Here is a 16193-nt window from a genome sequence, read left to right as displayed (position 1 = left end):
AAAATGCACATTTTTTTTTATTGCCGGTGTTTTTCTTTCTTTTTTTTTTTAAAAAAAATGTTATTTTAAAAAAATTCCAAACATACCTTCAACCTCCCCAATGGTGAGATGGGTGGACTCCACTTCCCAGAATTCCCTGCAAGAAATGCAAATACATAGAAGCAACGCCAATTTTCATTTTGCATTCTTTCGCTTAAGGTCATTTCTCAGAAGCTGGCTAATAAACTGAACGAATGGAATAAATCAAGGGTCTTCAAACTTGGCAAGTGTAAGACTTGTGGACTTCGACTCCCAGAATTCCTGAGCTAACATGACTGGAGGAGGAGGAATTCTGGGAGTCGAAGTCCACAAGTCTTAAAGCTGACAAGTGTGAAGACCCCTGGAATAAATGAATAAGATAGTGCTCAACTTACAACAGTTCATTTGGTGACGGTTTGAAGTTACAACTGCACAGGAAAAAAGGGACATGACCATTTTTCCCACGCAAAGCTGTTAAACAGGTGGCAGATTGTAAGTTTTTAGGTATCACCCTGAAACAAGATCTAACATGGGGGGCAAATACTTTAGCCCTAGAAAAAAAGGCTTATCAATGACTGTATTTTTTAAGACTTTTAAGATCATAACAACTGCCAGAGAGTCTGTTGGTTGCCTTTTATCGAAGCTCTATAGAGAGCATTTTATCTTATTGCCTCTGTGTGTGGTTTAGGAGTTGTACAGAGGCGGAGAAAAGGGCACTCCAAAGAGTGATAAAAAGGGCACAAAAGATCAGCGGATGTCCTCTTCCCTCATTGGAGGATTTGTACAACATGGGGTGTAGAAGGAAGATTCAAAAGATCTTGAGAGACCCTTCGCATCCAGGCCACTCGTTGTTTGAGATCCTACCATCAGGAAGACGATATAGAGTGCTGAAAGCCAGGGCAAGTAGATTTAAACATAGCTTTTACCCAAGTGCTGTGATCAGGTTAAATGCAGAGTTATGAATCGGGTGGTCTTAACATATATAATATCCTGGTTGTACAGTTTTTAACTGTTTTTTTTTGTTTTAATTTGTTTTACATTGTTATTTGTATATGTCTTTTGGTGTTGTTCAGTTGTATGTTGTGGAAGAGCACCTTATTTCGTTGTTCTCAGGTTTCTGAGTACAATGACAATAAATCTATCTATCTATCTATCTATCTATCTATCTATCTATCTATCTATCTAAAGCCCCCCCCCTCGTGCATGTGATTAAAATCTGGATCTTGGCAGGGTCCCCGATGCACATAATAACGGTGTTCCTCATTTAAGAACTGCAGCGGAGGTAGCAAGAAAGGGTTGCAAAATGGGACAACGCTCACTTCACAAATTCCTCACTTCGCCACATCAATTTCTGGGCTCGGTTGTGGTCATAAGTTGAGGACTACCTGTAAAATAAAAAAAAAAGTGAATCAATGAAATAAAAGCCTCCGAGGCCAGGGAGTGACTATAAAAATGAAATAAAGAATAAAATAAAATAAAATAAAGTTTAAAAAATCCCAGGCGTGGGAAATAAGCCCTGTGCGGCAGGGCTCTGCAACCTTGGCCGCCCCCTTTGAGACTTGTGGACTTCAACTCCCAGAATTCCCAACCTTCGCCAAGGTACTCTGCGGGATTCCCAGCCGGGCCTAATCTCTGTCTCTCTGCTGCCCCCTGCGGCCGTGCGTGGCAGGGCAGCCCGGAGCCGCGCGAGGGGCGGGGCCAAGCGAGCCTCTGCAAAGAAAGCCATAGGGAAAAAAAAAAAAACACGTTCCCCGCGCGGGGCCTGCCGGGAAAGAGCCCCCCTCGCGCAGAGAGCCGACTTCTCGCGAGGCTTCCCGCCGAGGCTATATAAAGGCGCGGCCCGCGCGAGGGGATCTTCTTCCGCTTCCGCCGCCTGAGGAGGGTGCAGTCATGGACACCAGCCGCGTGCAGCCCATCAAGCTGGCCCGCGTGACCAAAGTGCTCGGCCGGACCGGCTCGCAGGGGCAGTGCACGCAGGTGGGAGGGGGGGCAGCACGGGGCCCGAGGGGCGGGGGAAGCGGCGGCGGCGGCGGCAGTCTACCTGACGTCTCCCCCCCGCTCTCTGTCTCTGTCTCAGGTGCGCGTGGAGTTCATGGACGACACCAGTCGCTCCATCATCCGCAACGTGAAGGGCCCCGTCCGCGAGGGGGACGTCCTGACGCTGCTCGAGTCCGAGAGGGAGGCCCGAAGGCTGCGCTGAGGCCCGCCGGGGGAGGGAGGGGTAAGAGGGGGAGAGGTCGATGGGGGGGAAGGGGAGGAGGGGTTAAGAGGGGAAGGGGTCGATGGGGGGAGGGAGGGGAGGTGACAGGAGGGGATGGGTGCGGAAGAGGGGAGGAGGTTGAGAAGTGGGTAGTAAGGGGGGCTAAGTGGGGGAGGGAGGTGTCAAGAAGGGGGCGGGTAAGGGGAGGGGTTAAGTGGGGAAGGGGTGGGAGGGGTCGATGGGGGAGGGAGGGGAGGGGTGGGGAAGAGGGGAGGAGGTTGAGAAGTGGGTGGTAAGGGGGGACTAAGTGGGGGAGGGGAGGGAGGGGAGGTGTCAAGAAGGGGGCGGGTAAGGGGGAGGGGTTAAGTGGGGAAGGGGTAGGAGGGGTCGATGGGGAGGGAGGGGAGGTGACGGGAGGGTTGGGGAAGAGGGAGAGGGCTAAAAGGAGGGGGGTCAATGGGGAGGGGGTCAAAAGGGGGTGTCTTGGGGTGGGGTGGGGGCTCTGTTCGGGGTCAGCCAGGTCGGGTCTGACTGCCCTCCCCCTCTTTCCCCTGCAGGTCTTCCCTCCCCTGCCCGGCCGACCAGCAACGAGCCGGCAAATGTGTGGAAATAAAAGAAAATCTGGGTTTTTGACTCGGCCTCAGGTGGATTTTTTTCGTCCTTTACTTAAAAGAGTCCCGTCTCCCCTTTTTCTGGGAGTCCCCACGCCCCACCTTTAGTGGGAAAGAGGTGGGGAAAAGGAATAGTGGAAGAGACCCTGGAGGTCATCCAGTCCAACCTCTAGTCCGGCCCTACTTAAGTGGCCCAGTGCATGGGGTTAGACTAGATGGTCTTTGGAGTCCTTTTCAAACCTGACCCCTGGCCCCCCCTTTCTGAGGATGGCTTGAAGGAAAACTGCTTTCCAGAAGGATACAGCAAACTGGGCTGTTTCCTGGCTGATGGAGTCGTTGCCACACCTGGTCTTCTAAGCGTTGCTCCTTATAATGTCATCCTTTGGGTGAGGTTTTCCTTTCTGGCTTTTCTCTTTTTCGACAGCTGCTGCATTTCCCTGGCCAGCAGGCCTCCTCCGGGCAGGATTCATTGAAAGACTGGCCCTTTCAGACTAGGTTAAACCTTAAAGTGACAAAAGGGTCATTTGGTACCTGTGAAGGAGAATATTTGCAGCTCAGTGTTGGCCTGTTGCCCTCAGAGCTTGCTGTGGTTTCCTTGCAGACGTTTCATGACCCAACTAGGTAACGTCGTCAGTGCTAGAAGGGAATGGGGTTTACTGTCAGTTTATATTCTTGTGTCTTGCCCCGTTTGTGGGGGGCGGTGGGAGCAAACCCCACTCCCTCCTAGCACTGATATTACCTAGCTTGGATCGTGAAACGCTTGCACAAAAACCACAGCAAGCTCAGACGGCCCCAAGGATTGTTTTGGGTGTTTTTTTTTTTCTGACATTTTATTAGAAGGCACTGAATCACAAACACGCCCCCTACCTTTTAATGACATTTTTCTTGGTCAGAAAGGATGTTGCTCATTTGCTCCTAATTTTTGGCATGTTCCGTTAGTGCCGCCGCCTCCAACATTCCCCAGAAATTCTAGTTTTCAGCCTTGAAAGCTGTCCACGCCTGTGAAGGACTCCAATTGGGGGAAGAAGGGGCAGTTTGTAGCTGTGTCTCACACTTAGGTGACATCATAAATGTCTCGCTCACAGGATCTGCCTTTATTGGAACAGCTGAGGGGGGGGCACACTCCTAGGGGGAGGTGTAGGGCGAATCTGACCTGGTGGGGGCCCCCTTTGAAATGGCAGAATGCTCTGGATCCTGGATTGTAATGGTCACTTCGTCGCTGCTGCTTTAGAAAACTAGCTGAGTGGAATACGGAGAGTCCTGGACCCTTTGCGGTCATTAGTTGTGATGCTCATAAAATGAGTCATGTGTCTGACCCAATTTTAAAAGGCCGTCATAAAGCAAATCGTGGTTAAATGACACTGTGGTTAAGCAAAGCCGTCATTTGCTATGGGGCATTTTTGCCAAACCGAAGTACATGCTTCGGCCTGTACATTTCAGCCAAAAAAAAATGCCTTAAATTGAGGTTATCTGGTGTGGGATGCTTCAAATGTGAAGGTCAGGTTAACAAGAGTTGGAAGGGACCTTATAGGTCATCTAGTCCAACCCCCAAGCGGAGACCCTACACCATTCCTGACAAATGGCAGTCCGGTCTCTTCTTGAAAGCCTCCAGGGATGAAGCTTCCACAACTTCCAAAGGAAACTTCTGTTTCTTTGGTTGATTGCTCTCAAATGTCAGGAAATTCCTCCTTATTTCCAGGTTGAAAAAATCTCTCCTTGTTCAGTTTCCATCCTTTATTCCTTGTCTGGCCTTCGGGTGCCCTGGAAAATAGCTTGACCCCTTCCTCCTCCTCTCTGGGGCAGCCCCTCAAATACTGGATGGCTGCTATTCTGTCTCCCCTGGTCCTTCTCTTCCCTGGACTAGCCAGGCCCAGTTCCTGGAACCGTTCATCGTATGTTTTAGCCTCCAGTCCCCTCATCATCCTGGTTGCTCTTCTCTGCACTCTTTCCAGAGTCTCAACCTCTTTTTTATAGTGTAGTGAGCAAAACTGGATGCAGAATATTCCAGGTGTGGCCTTAATAAGGCTTTATAGAGTGTGATTAGTACCTCCCTTATCCTGTTAATGCAACTTAGGGTGTGGAGCGGCTGCTGAGCCCCCAGAACGTGGTCATGTGACTGCAAGGTGTTGGGGTACCAATGGCCCCCAGATCTTTGGAATTGAATCATTAAATGCCCTTTTGGAGGTGTGTCTTATCTCTGACAGATTGCAAACCAAGGACTAAATTATAAGTTACCTTTCAGCCCCTCTAACTCAGGTCATTTGGAAATTGCTCCTGTGACCCCCTGTCCCATTTCTGTTTCTTTGGTAGGCTCCTTGTCTCAATTGAGTCCGGAGCCGTCTTTACGAACAAGACCCACATGAATATTTTACCCCAAACGGCCTGTGAACAAATTGCCTGAAATGTCCTCCCTAGTTTTAACTCGACCCTCTGCCAGAACAGCGCGAGACAAGAATGAAATGTTACGGGATTTTATTTTAGCAAGATAAAAATTGGGATAGGTAGTTTCTGGTCCCCATGGAGCACTCCACCCAGTTTGGATTACAGTCGGAGATTGGGCTGGTGAATGCCTTTCCCCCGCTCGCTCGCTTGGGAAAGAAGCCTTGGGTACCAGCCTCCGCTGTCCAACTTCTCCCCATGTGCGCAGAGCAAGAATTTTGCACGCAGCAAATCTGTTTTTTTTTGCACGATAAAACCGGGTCATGGCTTTTCCCTGATGGCTTTTCCCTGTTGGTGGAACTGAGGACCCCGTCGGGTTGACCAGGTGGGCGGCCCCGAATTGGTGAAGCCGGCCCCAGGGTGAGCTTCACCCCACAGGGTACCCCAAGTGCTCGCCGGATCAAGGGCGCGGAGAGGTCGATAGCGGTGCAGGAAGCGTTTCCTGGAATGGTGGGTTTTCTCTTTGGTTGCGGGTCCTTCCAGGTGGCTGCAGGATAGTCTCACGCTCCCGTCCTGTGAACAGAGACAAAACCGATGGCTGTGAAGAGCCCCCCCCCTCTTTTTCTGTCATAACTTCTCTTCCTGGCACCTCCTGAGCCCCGACTTGGTCTGCAGGCCGTCTGGCCAACGGGGGAAGAGCCTCTTTCGGTGTAAGCTGCGTTCAGTGAGGGAAGGGCAAGGAGTTGACATTCTCTAAAACCTCTGACCCAGCCTCCGCAACTGGGCTTTCGGTGCCTGTTGTGGGACGCGGCCTCGGTCTCCTTGCGCAGGTTGAAACCGACGGGCTAACCTCTTAACAGGTGAAACGTCTGCAGAGATTCTCAGTCGGTCCAGGTCGTGGTTGACCCAGAGGTGCTTTTTCAGGAGGCTACTAGACTTTTCTTATTTTTTCTTTTGGAGGCCTTGCAGACTACAAAAATTGGGGGGAAAAAAGAAATGCCAGACTACGGGAGCCTTTTGCACCACCTCAGGTGACCCCGAGGACACAGACAAACCTCCAAGTGGCCTCAAGGACCCTCTAAAAGGATGCAAATGACCAGCTGTCTGCAAGGTGTATAAATCCTTCCCTTCCCCATTATCCTGTTGGAGCTTGAAGAAGCTTCTTGGAGGAGGAGTGAAACGTCTTCAAAGCAAAAACAAGAAAGTCCAGTCGCCTCTTGAAAAAGAATGCCCTGACAGGATCTAACAGGTGACAAATCTTCAGTCCAGAGAAGCTAAGGGCTAGTTGGTGAGGGCACCTGGACCTCTGCCAAGGGGGTGCACTCACCTGTCTGCGGACTGTGTGAGGTGGGCAGATATCAGAGCCGCGAGGTTGTCGTGTCCGGCCTCCAAGGCGATGGCCACAGCATCGTTGCCGTCCTGTAAGAGAGAGTCAGGAAAGTTACGAGTGGTGTCTGGGCCTCAAGAGGCGGCCCTGTGTTTCCAAAATTAAAAATAATAATAATCAGGAGTCTGTTGACTATTTTTATGAAAATGCTAAGCATTTTTTTAACTTCTCTCGATTCTGCTTGTCAGCTTTGGAAGCCCTATTGAGGTTCGATGCTGCCATAACTGGGCCTGAGAAAGCGGGGGGAATTTATTGGAGTACATCTAGTTAGACGAAATAAAATTCTTTCTTTGGTTCAAGGTCACGGAGTGGGGCACAACATGAAATGGGGATCTCACTTTAGGACGAATGGGGATTGGACCGTGTGGTGTGATAGCTAAGGGGAGGGAAATGGATTTGTAGAAGTTTTGACTCTTGCAAGGAAGCCCGAAACTTCCAGATTCGGGATTTCACAGAGGTGCCAGTTACTCTCCAAATAAAGGAACCTTTGCAGAGAAGTCGAGTTCTTGTCTGGAAGGGAAGGCGGCTGGAACGCCGGCGCTGCTCCTTGAGATTCGAATGCGGAGCGCCCAAAGTTTTAACGGCTTTGAGGTGATATTCACGTCCTCGCCTTTGTGAGATGGCGCAGTGGATTTAATCACGGCCGGGAGACAAAAGCAGCCGCTGTGATCCGTCGGGCAAACCCAGTCTTCACCATGAACCAGTTTTGCTGAACACTGGAAACGCCATTTTGTTTGGCAGAAGCATTAAGATGTGGCCGCGTGAGCTGGGACGCTGCAAACATCCAAAACGCACGCAGCCACGTGGCGTGGTGGGGATGGCCACTGAACCTTCAGAAACCGGCGGTAAGCACCCCTGGGCAGGCCTGGCGTAGCTCCGAACGGCCACTAAGTAAATCAAGGATATTGATGTTCCTTCACCTAAAGAGTTTGCGGTTGGAATTGGGGTGCATTAAACAGCACCAGGGCAATGGGGGCAGTGGGCTGAACGAAAAAAGCTACGACAAATTCTTAAGTTCCCAGAACTTTTAAAAGGAAGGAAACCCCAGAATTTTTGCTTTTATTTATTTTTTGTAATCTTTGCAAAAAGTTCAGCTTTGGAATTCATGCCAAAATGGGAAAATGGAGAGGAGAAAACGACACGGACAAAGGATTTTTTTAATTTTTTTTGTACACAAGGTGACCCTTGAAATGCTTTTCCTGTCGTGTAGCTCGGCGGTCCGTCATCTTCCCAGTACTGCGGACTGCTGGCAGGAGAGGGGACGGTTTGGCACACTTCCACGAATGGACTTTGCGCGTGGGCTCGGTTCCAGGTCGTAGACCGAGGACCCCTGGTGTAGCTTTTACACTAAGTTAGATGCTCCAGAGGTAGAAATTAGGAGCTTAAGATGGAAATGGATTGACCCAAACAGAACACTGTTCTTTAAGCACATATTGTATACAAAGGGAAAAAAAACCCCATCAATAAACGTATTTTTTTAAAAGTTAGATTGCACATCGGTAAATACAAAGAGAAAAGTTGGGTTCGGGTGAGCCTCCTTTGGGAACGTTTGCCATACTGAGGACTAGCAGCTTGAGACAACCGGAGGGAGCGACTTACATGATCCACGATGGAGGTGTCGCAGGATGGCTGCGCCAGAAGCAGCCGCACGGTTTCCGCCCGGCCGTGCTCGCAGGCGCACATGAGTGCGGTGGAGCCCTCCTCGTCCTGCAGGTTGGCGTCTGCCCCACACGCCAGGAGGGCCTGCACCATCTCTTGCCTCCCATGGCTGACCGCCAGCATCAGCGCCGTCTGCCCGGCCTGCAACCCCAATGGAAACGGGCACAAGGGCTGTCAGAGGGCTCCTGAGCATGCCCAGAGCGCGCTGCTTCCCACTGAATCCCTCCCCGGTCCCAGAGAGGGCCCGCCTTGCCCCCCCACCCCCGAGAAACCTACCTGACTGGCCTTGGCGTTGACGTTGCCCAGGTCGAAGAGGCGCCGGACGACGGCCATGTCGTCCTGCCGCTCCATGGTCGCCAGCGCAGCCAACATGAGGGCCGTGTAGCCTGCTTTATTCTGGTGGTTGACGTTGCAGACACCTTATTTTTTGGGGGGTGGGGTGGGGGGGAGAGAAATTGGTGGTGAGGACATGAGGGGAGAGAAGCCCCCATCAACCCCGAGTTGCCTTTCTGGTCTTCTGTGGCCCATGGGCACCGCACTGGGGAAGATTTTACAGATAATCAAGAGTTGGAAGGGATCTTGTAGGTCATCTAGTCCAACCCCCTGCCCAAGCAGGAGACCCTATGCCATCCCTGACCAATGGCAGTCCAATCTCCCCTTGAAAGCCTCCAGGGATGAAGCTCCCTTCCTTCCTTCCTTCCTTCCTTCCTTCCTTCCTTCCTTCCTTCTCTCCTTTCTTCCACCACTCTTTCCTTCCTTCCCTCCTCCCTCTGCTTTCCTTCCTTCCTCCTTTCTTTCCTTTCTTTCCTTCCTTTCCTTCCTTCCTTCCTTCCTTCCTTCCTTCCTTCCTTCCTTCCTTCCTTCCTTCCTTCCTTCCTTCCTCCTTTCCTTCCTCCCTTCTGTTCCATCCGTTGATTGTTCTCCCTGTCGGAAAATTTCTCCTTATTTCTCATTTTGAATCTCTCCCCGATCAGTTTCCACCCATTCTTCCTTCTCTGGCCTTCGGGTGCCTTGGAGAATAGCTTGACCCTCTTCTTCCTCCCTGTGGCAGCCCCTCCTCAAATATTGGGAAGGCTGCTCTCCTGTCTCCCCTGATCCTTCTCTTCCCTGGACTAGCCAGGCCCGCTTCCTGCAACCGTTTGTCGTATGTTTTAGCCTCCAGTCCCCTCATCCTCCTGGTTGCTCTTCTCTGCGCCTTTTTTTGAGGTGCTCCCAAAGCACCTGGGAATCGTCAGGTGAGACTGGTAGAAAGGGGCTTTTCTTGAGGGGCGGGGGAAAAGAGCGAGGCTTTATCCGTTCCAGTCTGTTTAGGGACTGCGAGAGGGACCTTGGAGTCCTAGTGGAGGATCCCTTAAACCCGGAGCCAGCCGTGGGTGGCAGCAGCCCAAAAAGCCAACACAATCCTGGGTTGTATAAACAGAGGCAGAGAATCAACAGGAAGCATCAGCGCTGCTTTATAAGGCCTTCATAAGGCCACACCTGGAATATTCTGCGCCCAGTTTTGGTTCCCAGATTACAAAAAAAAGAGGTTGAGACTTTGGAAAAAGTGCAGAGAAGAGCAACTAAGATGATCGAAGGCCAGGAGACTAAATCATACGAAGAATGGTTGTGGGGTTTGGGTTTGGCAGGGGGGACGTGGTAGCAGCCTTCCAGGACTTGAGGGGCTGCCCCAAAGAAGAAGAGAAACTATTCTCAGAGCACCTGAAGGCAGGACAAAAAAGAATGGAAACTCATCATGGGGAAAAGCAACCTGGAACTAAGGAGAAACTTCCAACGGGGAGGACAATGAACCAGTGGAACTGCTTGCCACCAGATACCGGGGGCGCTTCCTCACTGGAGGTTTTGAAGAAGAGACTGGACAGTCAGGTGTCTGAAACGGTCGAGGGTCTCCTGCTTGAGAAGGGGGGTTGGGCTAGATGATCTCTAAGGTCCCTTCCAGCTCTATTCTATTCTATCCCAGGGGCCAGTTGGAAGGGTGGGGCTGATCCTGTCCGTGAGTTAATAGGGCGGACTTGAGAAAAGGGGGGCACCTGCCCGGGGTGGCTGGGTGGGTCACCTGTGTCGAGGAGGAGCCGGACGATGTCGAAGTTGGAGTGGGAGACGCTGTAGTGGAGCGCCATGTTCCCGTTGCCGTCGGAGAGGTTGATGACGTGCGCCAGGAGGGCCGGGGAGAGCTCGTCCAGGGCCTGCAGGTACTTGGCCACCTTGCTGGCCCGAGAACTCTTCTGGCTGGACACCCGGAACCATTCCTGCAGGACCAGGCTGCTGCTGGACAGCTGGGCGCCAAGCGGAGCAGAGGTTCAATGCCCGCCCCTGGCCTGTCCCGCCTCGCAGGAGGATTTCCCGTTCCGGGGCTCCCTTTTGCGCCCAGAGACGGGAAGGAAAACCCGTAACTCCGGCAAGCCTGTGCCGGCCAGTTTGGGGGACCAAGCAGCCCTGAGACGGCCACACCGAATTGTCCCCCCCACAAAGCAGGAAAGCAGATGAATTACTTGGGGTCCTTTGTGGAAGGATGTGGGGTCCCCCCCGCCCCCCCCCCGGCCCAGGGCGGCTTCTGCCAGGCACGGAGTGAAGACCCTGCCGGCTCTTTCCGCCGAGCCCAAGGGCCGCTTCCTGGGGCTACTCACCAGCTCTTTGCTCTTTGGGGCCCCTCTTCCATGGCCCAGGTGGGCCCTCACCACCAAGCAGGCTTCTCTCATCCACGGGCTCAGCTCAAACCTGCCGGAGAGGCCGATGGGGGTCAGCTGGCCGAGGGACCCTTTGCGGGGGACACAACGCATCCGGCCAAGAAAACGGGACGGGCCCCTCAAGATGGACTTGCAAAACCAGTAGTAGTGGCCATTTCTGGTTTAATGGCTCTGACTTGGACCCCTCTCTGCCAGCTCTCTGAATGCCCCTGAACGCCCCTTGCTTTTTTGGGGTGGGGGGAACAGAGGGGGCCCTCCCCTCTTTTTTGATCTCCCCAAAGCCAGGCTCCTCCTCTTCCGCTTTCGAAGGATGCCGAGGTTTGTCATTGGCTGGTATGACGCGCTCTCTGGATCCTAGATTTTAAAGTTTGTCCAGATTTTAGTTCCAGTTAATTTTGGATTTTTAAATTTTGTCCTGATTTCAGTTTAGGTTAGTTTAGATGTTTAAAATTTATTTTTATTTTACTTAAAAGTTATTTGAAACGTTCCTCAGATTTCAATTCAAGTTATTTTAGATTTTCAAGTTTCTCCAGATTTTAGTTCCAAGTTATTTTAGACTTTAATATTTCTTCAGATTTTAGTTCTATTTATTTAAGATAGGGGTGTCCAACCTTGGCAACTTTAAGACTTGCTGGCTGAGGAATTCTGGGAGTTGAAGTCCACAAGTCTTAAAGTTGCCAAGGTTGGACACCCCTGATTTAAGATTTTAAAATTTCTCCAGGTTTTAGTACAGGTTATTTTAGATTTTAAAATATCCAGATTCCAGTTCGGATTATTGAAGATTTTAAAGTTTCTTGCAGTTTTAGTTCAAGTTAGTTTACCTTTTAAAGTTTCCCTGGATCCTAGCTCAGATTATTGAAGATTTTAAAGTTTCTTGCAGTTTTAGTTCAGGTTATTTTACCTTTTAAAGTTTCCCTGGATCCTAGCTCAGATTATTGAAGATTTTTAAAGTTTCTCGGGGTTTTAGTTCAAGTTAGTTTACCTTTTAAAGTTTCCCTGGATCCTAGCTCAGATTATTGAAGATTTTAAAGTTTCTCAGGGTTTTAGTTCAAGTTAGTTTACCTTTTAAAGTTTCCCTGGATCCTAGCTCAGATTATTGAAGATTTTAAAGTTTCTTGCAGTTTTAGTTCAGGTTATTTTACCTTTTAAAGTTTCCTGGATCCTAGCTCAGATTATTGAAGATTTTAAAGTTTCTTGCAGTTTTAGTTCAGGTTATTTTACCTTTTAAAGTTTCCCTGGATCCTAGCTCAGATTATTGAAGATTTTTAAAGTTTCTCGGGGTTTTAGTTCAAGTTAGTTTACCTTTTAAAGTTTCCCTGGATCCTAGCTCAGATTATTGAAGATTTTAAAGTTTCTCAGGGTTTTAGTTCAAGTTAGTTTACCTTTTAAAGTTTCCCTGGATCCTAGCTCAGATTATTGAAGATTTTAAAGTTTCTTGCAGTTTTAGTTCAGGTTATTTTACCTTTTAAAGTTTCCCTGGATCCTAGCTCAGATTATTGAAGATTTTAAAGTTTCTCGGAGTTTTAGTTCAAGTTAGTTTACCTTTTAAAGTTTCCCTGGATCCTAGCTCAGATTATTGAAGATTTTTAAAGTTTCTCCAGATTCTAGCTGAGATTACTGAAGATCCACAGCAGGGCCTACTTCAGTTTTTCCAGGAAGTCCTTCAGACCGAAAGGGGTTGGAAGCGACTTTTCCATCATCCAGTCCAATATTTTTCCCTCTTGGGTGGGTGAGGGAGTTCAGCTCCCAGAATTCCCCAGCCAGCTGGCTGAGGCATCCCAGCCAAGGAACTGCTTGACTGAGGGAGGAGGGGACATACGCGGGCTGCTTTTACGATTCGAGCCTCGGATGCACCCATTTTACAGGAAGGAGGAACTGAGTCTGGAATAAGAACAGGCCTGGAGTTGGTGAGGGTGGGAAAATCCAGACCATTCCCTGCAAGGAAGGTCCAGAAGAGGCCTTAGAATCATCTTAGAACCACAGAGTCGGAAGGGAACTTGGAGGTCTTCTAGTCCAACCAGGGGATGGGATTCAGCTTGAACCGGATGTTAAATTGACATCCGGTTCGTCGAATCGGTAGTTGAACTGACTGGCTGGCTCCGCCCACCCAGCCCCACCCCACCCCTCCCAGGAGTCTCCATGTGACCCATTTGGGATGCAGGTAAGTGCAGGAGGCTCCGGGAGGGAGGAAAACGGCCTTTCTGGAAATGGTCCAGAAATGGGCCTGTTTCTGGCTTCCGAAGGGCCTCCGGAGTCCGGGAGGCCATTTTTGCCCTCCCAGAGGCCCGAGGGAAGCCTCCGGACTATGGGGAAGCCAAAAAACAGCCCTCCTGGAAATTCTGGTAGGCCACACCCACCCAGCACCCGAGCAGCGAATCAGTGGCTGGGATTTTTGAATCCCACCCCTGAGTCCAACCCCCTGCCTAGGCAGGGAACCTGCATATGGTTTGAGGGTCTGGGGTCCTTCGCCGCTCTTACCTCTCTTTGACCTTGGGGGTTGCTCCTCCCTGTCCGGCCGCATCTTCAGGGTCAGGGCTCAGCTCTGGGTGCCCTGGTGGTGCCTCCTCTGTGCCCGGGCTGCCTTCCTCCTCCTCCTCCTCCTCCTCCTCGTTGCTGTCACTGACATCCGGGCTGGCAGCCGCATCGCCCTCCAAGCCGCCAACGGTCTCGCTGAAGGAGCTGTGGGCAGATCCCACGCCTGGGGTCTCCTCCTCCTCTTCTTCCTCTTCCTCTTCTTCCTTCTCCTCCTCTTCCTCCTCCTCACTAGAGGTGCTCTCATACCTGCCATAAGAGGGGGCGTCAGAGGAGGGCCAGGGTCCCAGGTGTGACCCCAGGCTCGCCGCTGGCCTCCCAACCCATCTTGTCCACCCCTCTGCCATCTCACCAAAGACCCCCAATCGGATCCCACCAGCAAGCAAGGCAGGGGAAGCCCAAAGCCCTCTCCCCTTGCCGGCTGCTCCTGAATGGGGCAGGGGTCTCTTCCTAGGCCTGGTTCTATCCAGACCTGCCTCTCGGGTACCTCCCACGCCCCTCTAAAGGCCCCCAAGCATGTACTCCAGATCGGGGGTCGGCAAGTGCTGGTGTTTGGAGGGGGGGGGAGACTGCCTCTGGACTATGGAGGCTAGTTCCACATCGAGCAAGGGGACCATCAGCCCTATCCTCCTCCTCCCCCCCCAGGCTGCGTGGGGCCCCGTGATCGGTTCACCCCTCCGTTTTTCTTCTCCCACCAAAGGAGAGGAGAGGTCCGTACTCGCCATTCAGCAGGCCCACAAACTGGAGGGTCTTCTTCCCACTGACCCCCGGATCTGCCTTGGCCGGGCTGTCCAGCCGCTTCATTATGGACTTCAGAGCACCTGCAGAGGAAGGGGAGGGGTTGGTTGAGTGGAGGATGGGGGAGGAGAGGACCCCCCCCCATCCCAATGCTGTCATGACTAGATTGACACCCTGCCTTTACAGATACCGCATGTTTCCCCGAAAATAAGACGGGGTCTTATATTATCTTTTGCTCTCAAAGACACATTAGGTCTTATTTTTTGAGCAGGTCTTATTTTTTTTCAAGGAAATGCGGCTGGCTGACAATCTTAATCAGGACTTATTTTGGGGGGTAGGGCTTATATTATCAACCAATGAGCAGCCTGAAAAAATTACACGAGGGCTTATTTTCCAGTTGGGTCTTATTTTCGGGTGAACCCCGGTCGTCCTTCAGTGACAACTGCACCGGGGACGACCGGGGTTGCCGTTGTGAAGCAGTCTTTAACTTCACGTGACTCGATCGCTTTAGCGACAGTCATCCAGGCAGTCCTGGTTGGGGGGGCGGGTCGTAACCCAAGATGCGCAGGTCGTTCAGTGGGAAGCAGAGGAAGTCCCGGGCAAGGAGATTGGAGGGGGGGTGGACCACTTCGTGTGAGTCAGGGGAGGGGATGCTCGGCATTGTGTGAATTCATCCCGGGGAATGAAAGTGGGGTGAGGAAGGGGAAGAAAGGGGAAAGAGGGAGTGGCTTTTGTGCAAAGGGGCCTGGTTGTGTGTGTGTGTGTGTGTGTGATATCTCTGTGTGGGGAGGAAAACTTCCCTACATTTTGAGGGGCAGAAAGAAAATGTAGAGGAGACCTTTTGAGCTACATGTGGGGCTTCAGCAGTGTTTGGGGTCTTCAGCTTGGAGCTTGTGTGCTGCATGTGACAGTGGCACTCACCGGTCCCCGAGGCCCCCTCTGCCCCGTTGGGCTCACGGCTGCCCTTGCCGCCCATTCCCAGGGGAAAAGCTCGGCCAGTATCTGCTTCGTCCTGTGCGGTCCCTTCCTTGCCACTGGTGGACTGCCTGGCATCTTCCGAGCCGGACCCCTCCTCAGCTGTGCCGGGATCGGGTGTTGCCACTGTGGATTGGAGGTGCCCTTTGTGGCCCCCGTGCTCCGTCCCCAGGGGGATCGGCGATGCTTTCCGTGGCGAGTCCTCGGTGGGCTTTGCTCCTCCGTCCAGTCCTCCTTGCAAGTTGCAACCGACTCCTACGTGGGACGTTTGCAGAAAGCTCTGGACGCCAGCCTCCGCCGTTTCGACGTGGCTGCCCACAGCCTGGCACCGGGTGGGCGTCACGGCCTCCACGCCGGCTTCAGCCATCTCTGGACAGGCCGAGGTAGCTTGGTTGACCAGGCTGCCCGGCCTACGGGAGCAAACCTCCACCCTCAACTCCTCCAGTTCCTGGGTGGCCTCCTTGAGGTGACCCTCCAGCATGGTGATGATGGCCTGCTGGTGCTGGACTCTCTGCTGCACCAGTTCCATCTCTTCCTCTGCAGCCGACGAAACCCCCAGGAAGGACTCCATCACCCATACCTCTGCATCGCACGTCTCCCTCTCGCACCCAACAGCCGCTTCCCGGCAGGGTCTTTGGCTCCGGTAGTAACAAACCACTTCACTCATGTCCGCCTCCTCTCCGACTCCGATGGACCTCTGGCCGGGCTGCTCCACTCTCGAGGGCCGGCCCGCTCCTCTGCTCTTCCTGGCCCTCTCTGGCCCGGTCAGCCGCTCGGTCAGTTTCTTCAGCTCCGCAATCTTACTTGTCCTTCCTTTGGCCGCCTCTCCCTCACTCTCGGGCTGGGGCCCTCCTGTGTCCGGACAAGCAGGCCCATCTTTGAGGCCTTGTTTTGGGGGGAAGCAGAAGACCCCCGATTCCTCAGCTTCGGCCTGCCCCTTCTCCCCCAAGCCAGCCACCAGTTGCTCCTTCTCCTGCTTCAGCCGGCAGATCTGCTCCTCCAGGAGG

The 16193-nt window shown here is 52.1% G+C and overlaps 2 protein-coding genes across 2 annotated transcripts; one reads left to right on the top strand and one right to left on the bottom strand.

The window, feature by feature from the left end:
• The first annotated feature begins 1837 nt into the window (after positions 1–1837).
• Positions 1838–2851, top strand: RPS28 (ribosomal protein S28). Its single transcript, XM_026723610.2, has 3 exons — positions 1838–1995; positions 2096–2239; positions 2776–2851. The coding sequence occupies exons 1-2, from the start codon at positions 1909–1911 to the stop codon at positions 2216–2218; spliced, it is 210 nt and encodes a 69-aa protein (XP_026579395.1). The 5' UTR covers positions 1838–1908; the 3' UTR covers positions 2219–2239; positions 2776–2851.
• A 2433-nt stretch (positions 2852–5284) lies between these two features.
• LOC113454105 (KN motif and ankyrin repeat domain-containing protein 3-like) lies at positions 5285–16187 on the bottom strand. Its single transcript, XM_087922899.1, has 9 exons — positions 15133–16187; positions 14192–14294; positions 13420–13722; positions 10882–10972; positions 10311–10530; positions 8531–8673; positions 8195–8395; positions 6536–6627; positions 5285–5781 (listed from the first exon to the last, which is right to left on the bottom strand). Exons 1-9 carry the CDS (start codon positions 15851–15853, stop codon positions 5769–5771), a joined length of 1887 nt encoding a protein of 628 aa, XP_087779025.1. The 5' UTR covers positions 15854–16187; the 3' UTR covers positions 5285–5768.
• Between the last annotated feature and the right edge of the window lie 6 nt (positions 16188–16193).

The sequence above is a fragment of the Pseudonaja textilis genome, chromosome 1 (assembly GCF_049901715.1).
Source record: "Pseudonaja textilis isolate UNSWEBS1 chromosome 1, rPseTex1.2, whole genome shotgun sequence".
In the NCBI taxonomy this organism is placed as follows: Eukaryota; Metazoa; Chordata; class Lepidosauria; order Squamata; family Elapidae; genus Pseudonaja; species Pseudonaja textilis.
This window is presented reverse-complemented; position numbering and strand designations above follow the sequence as displayed.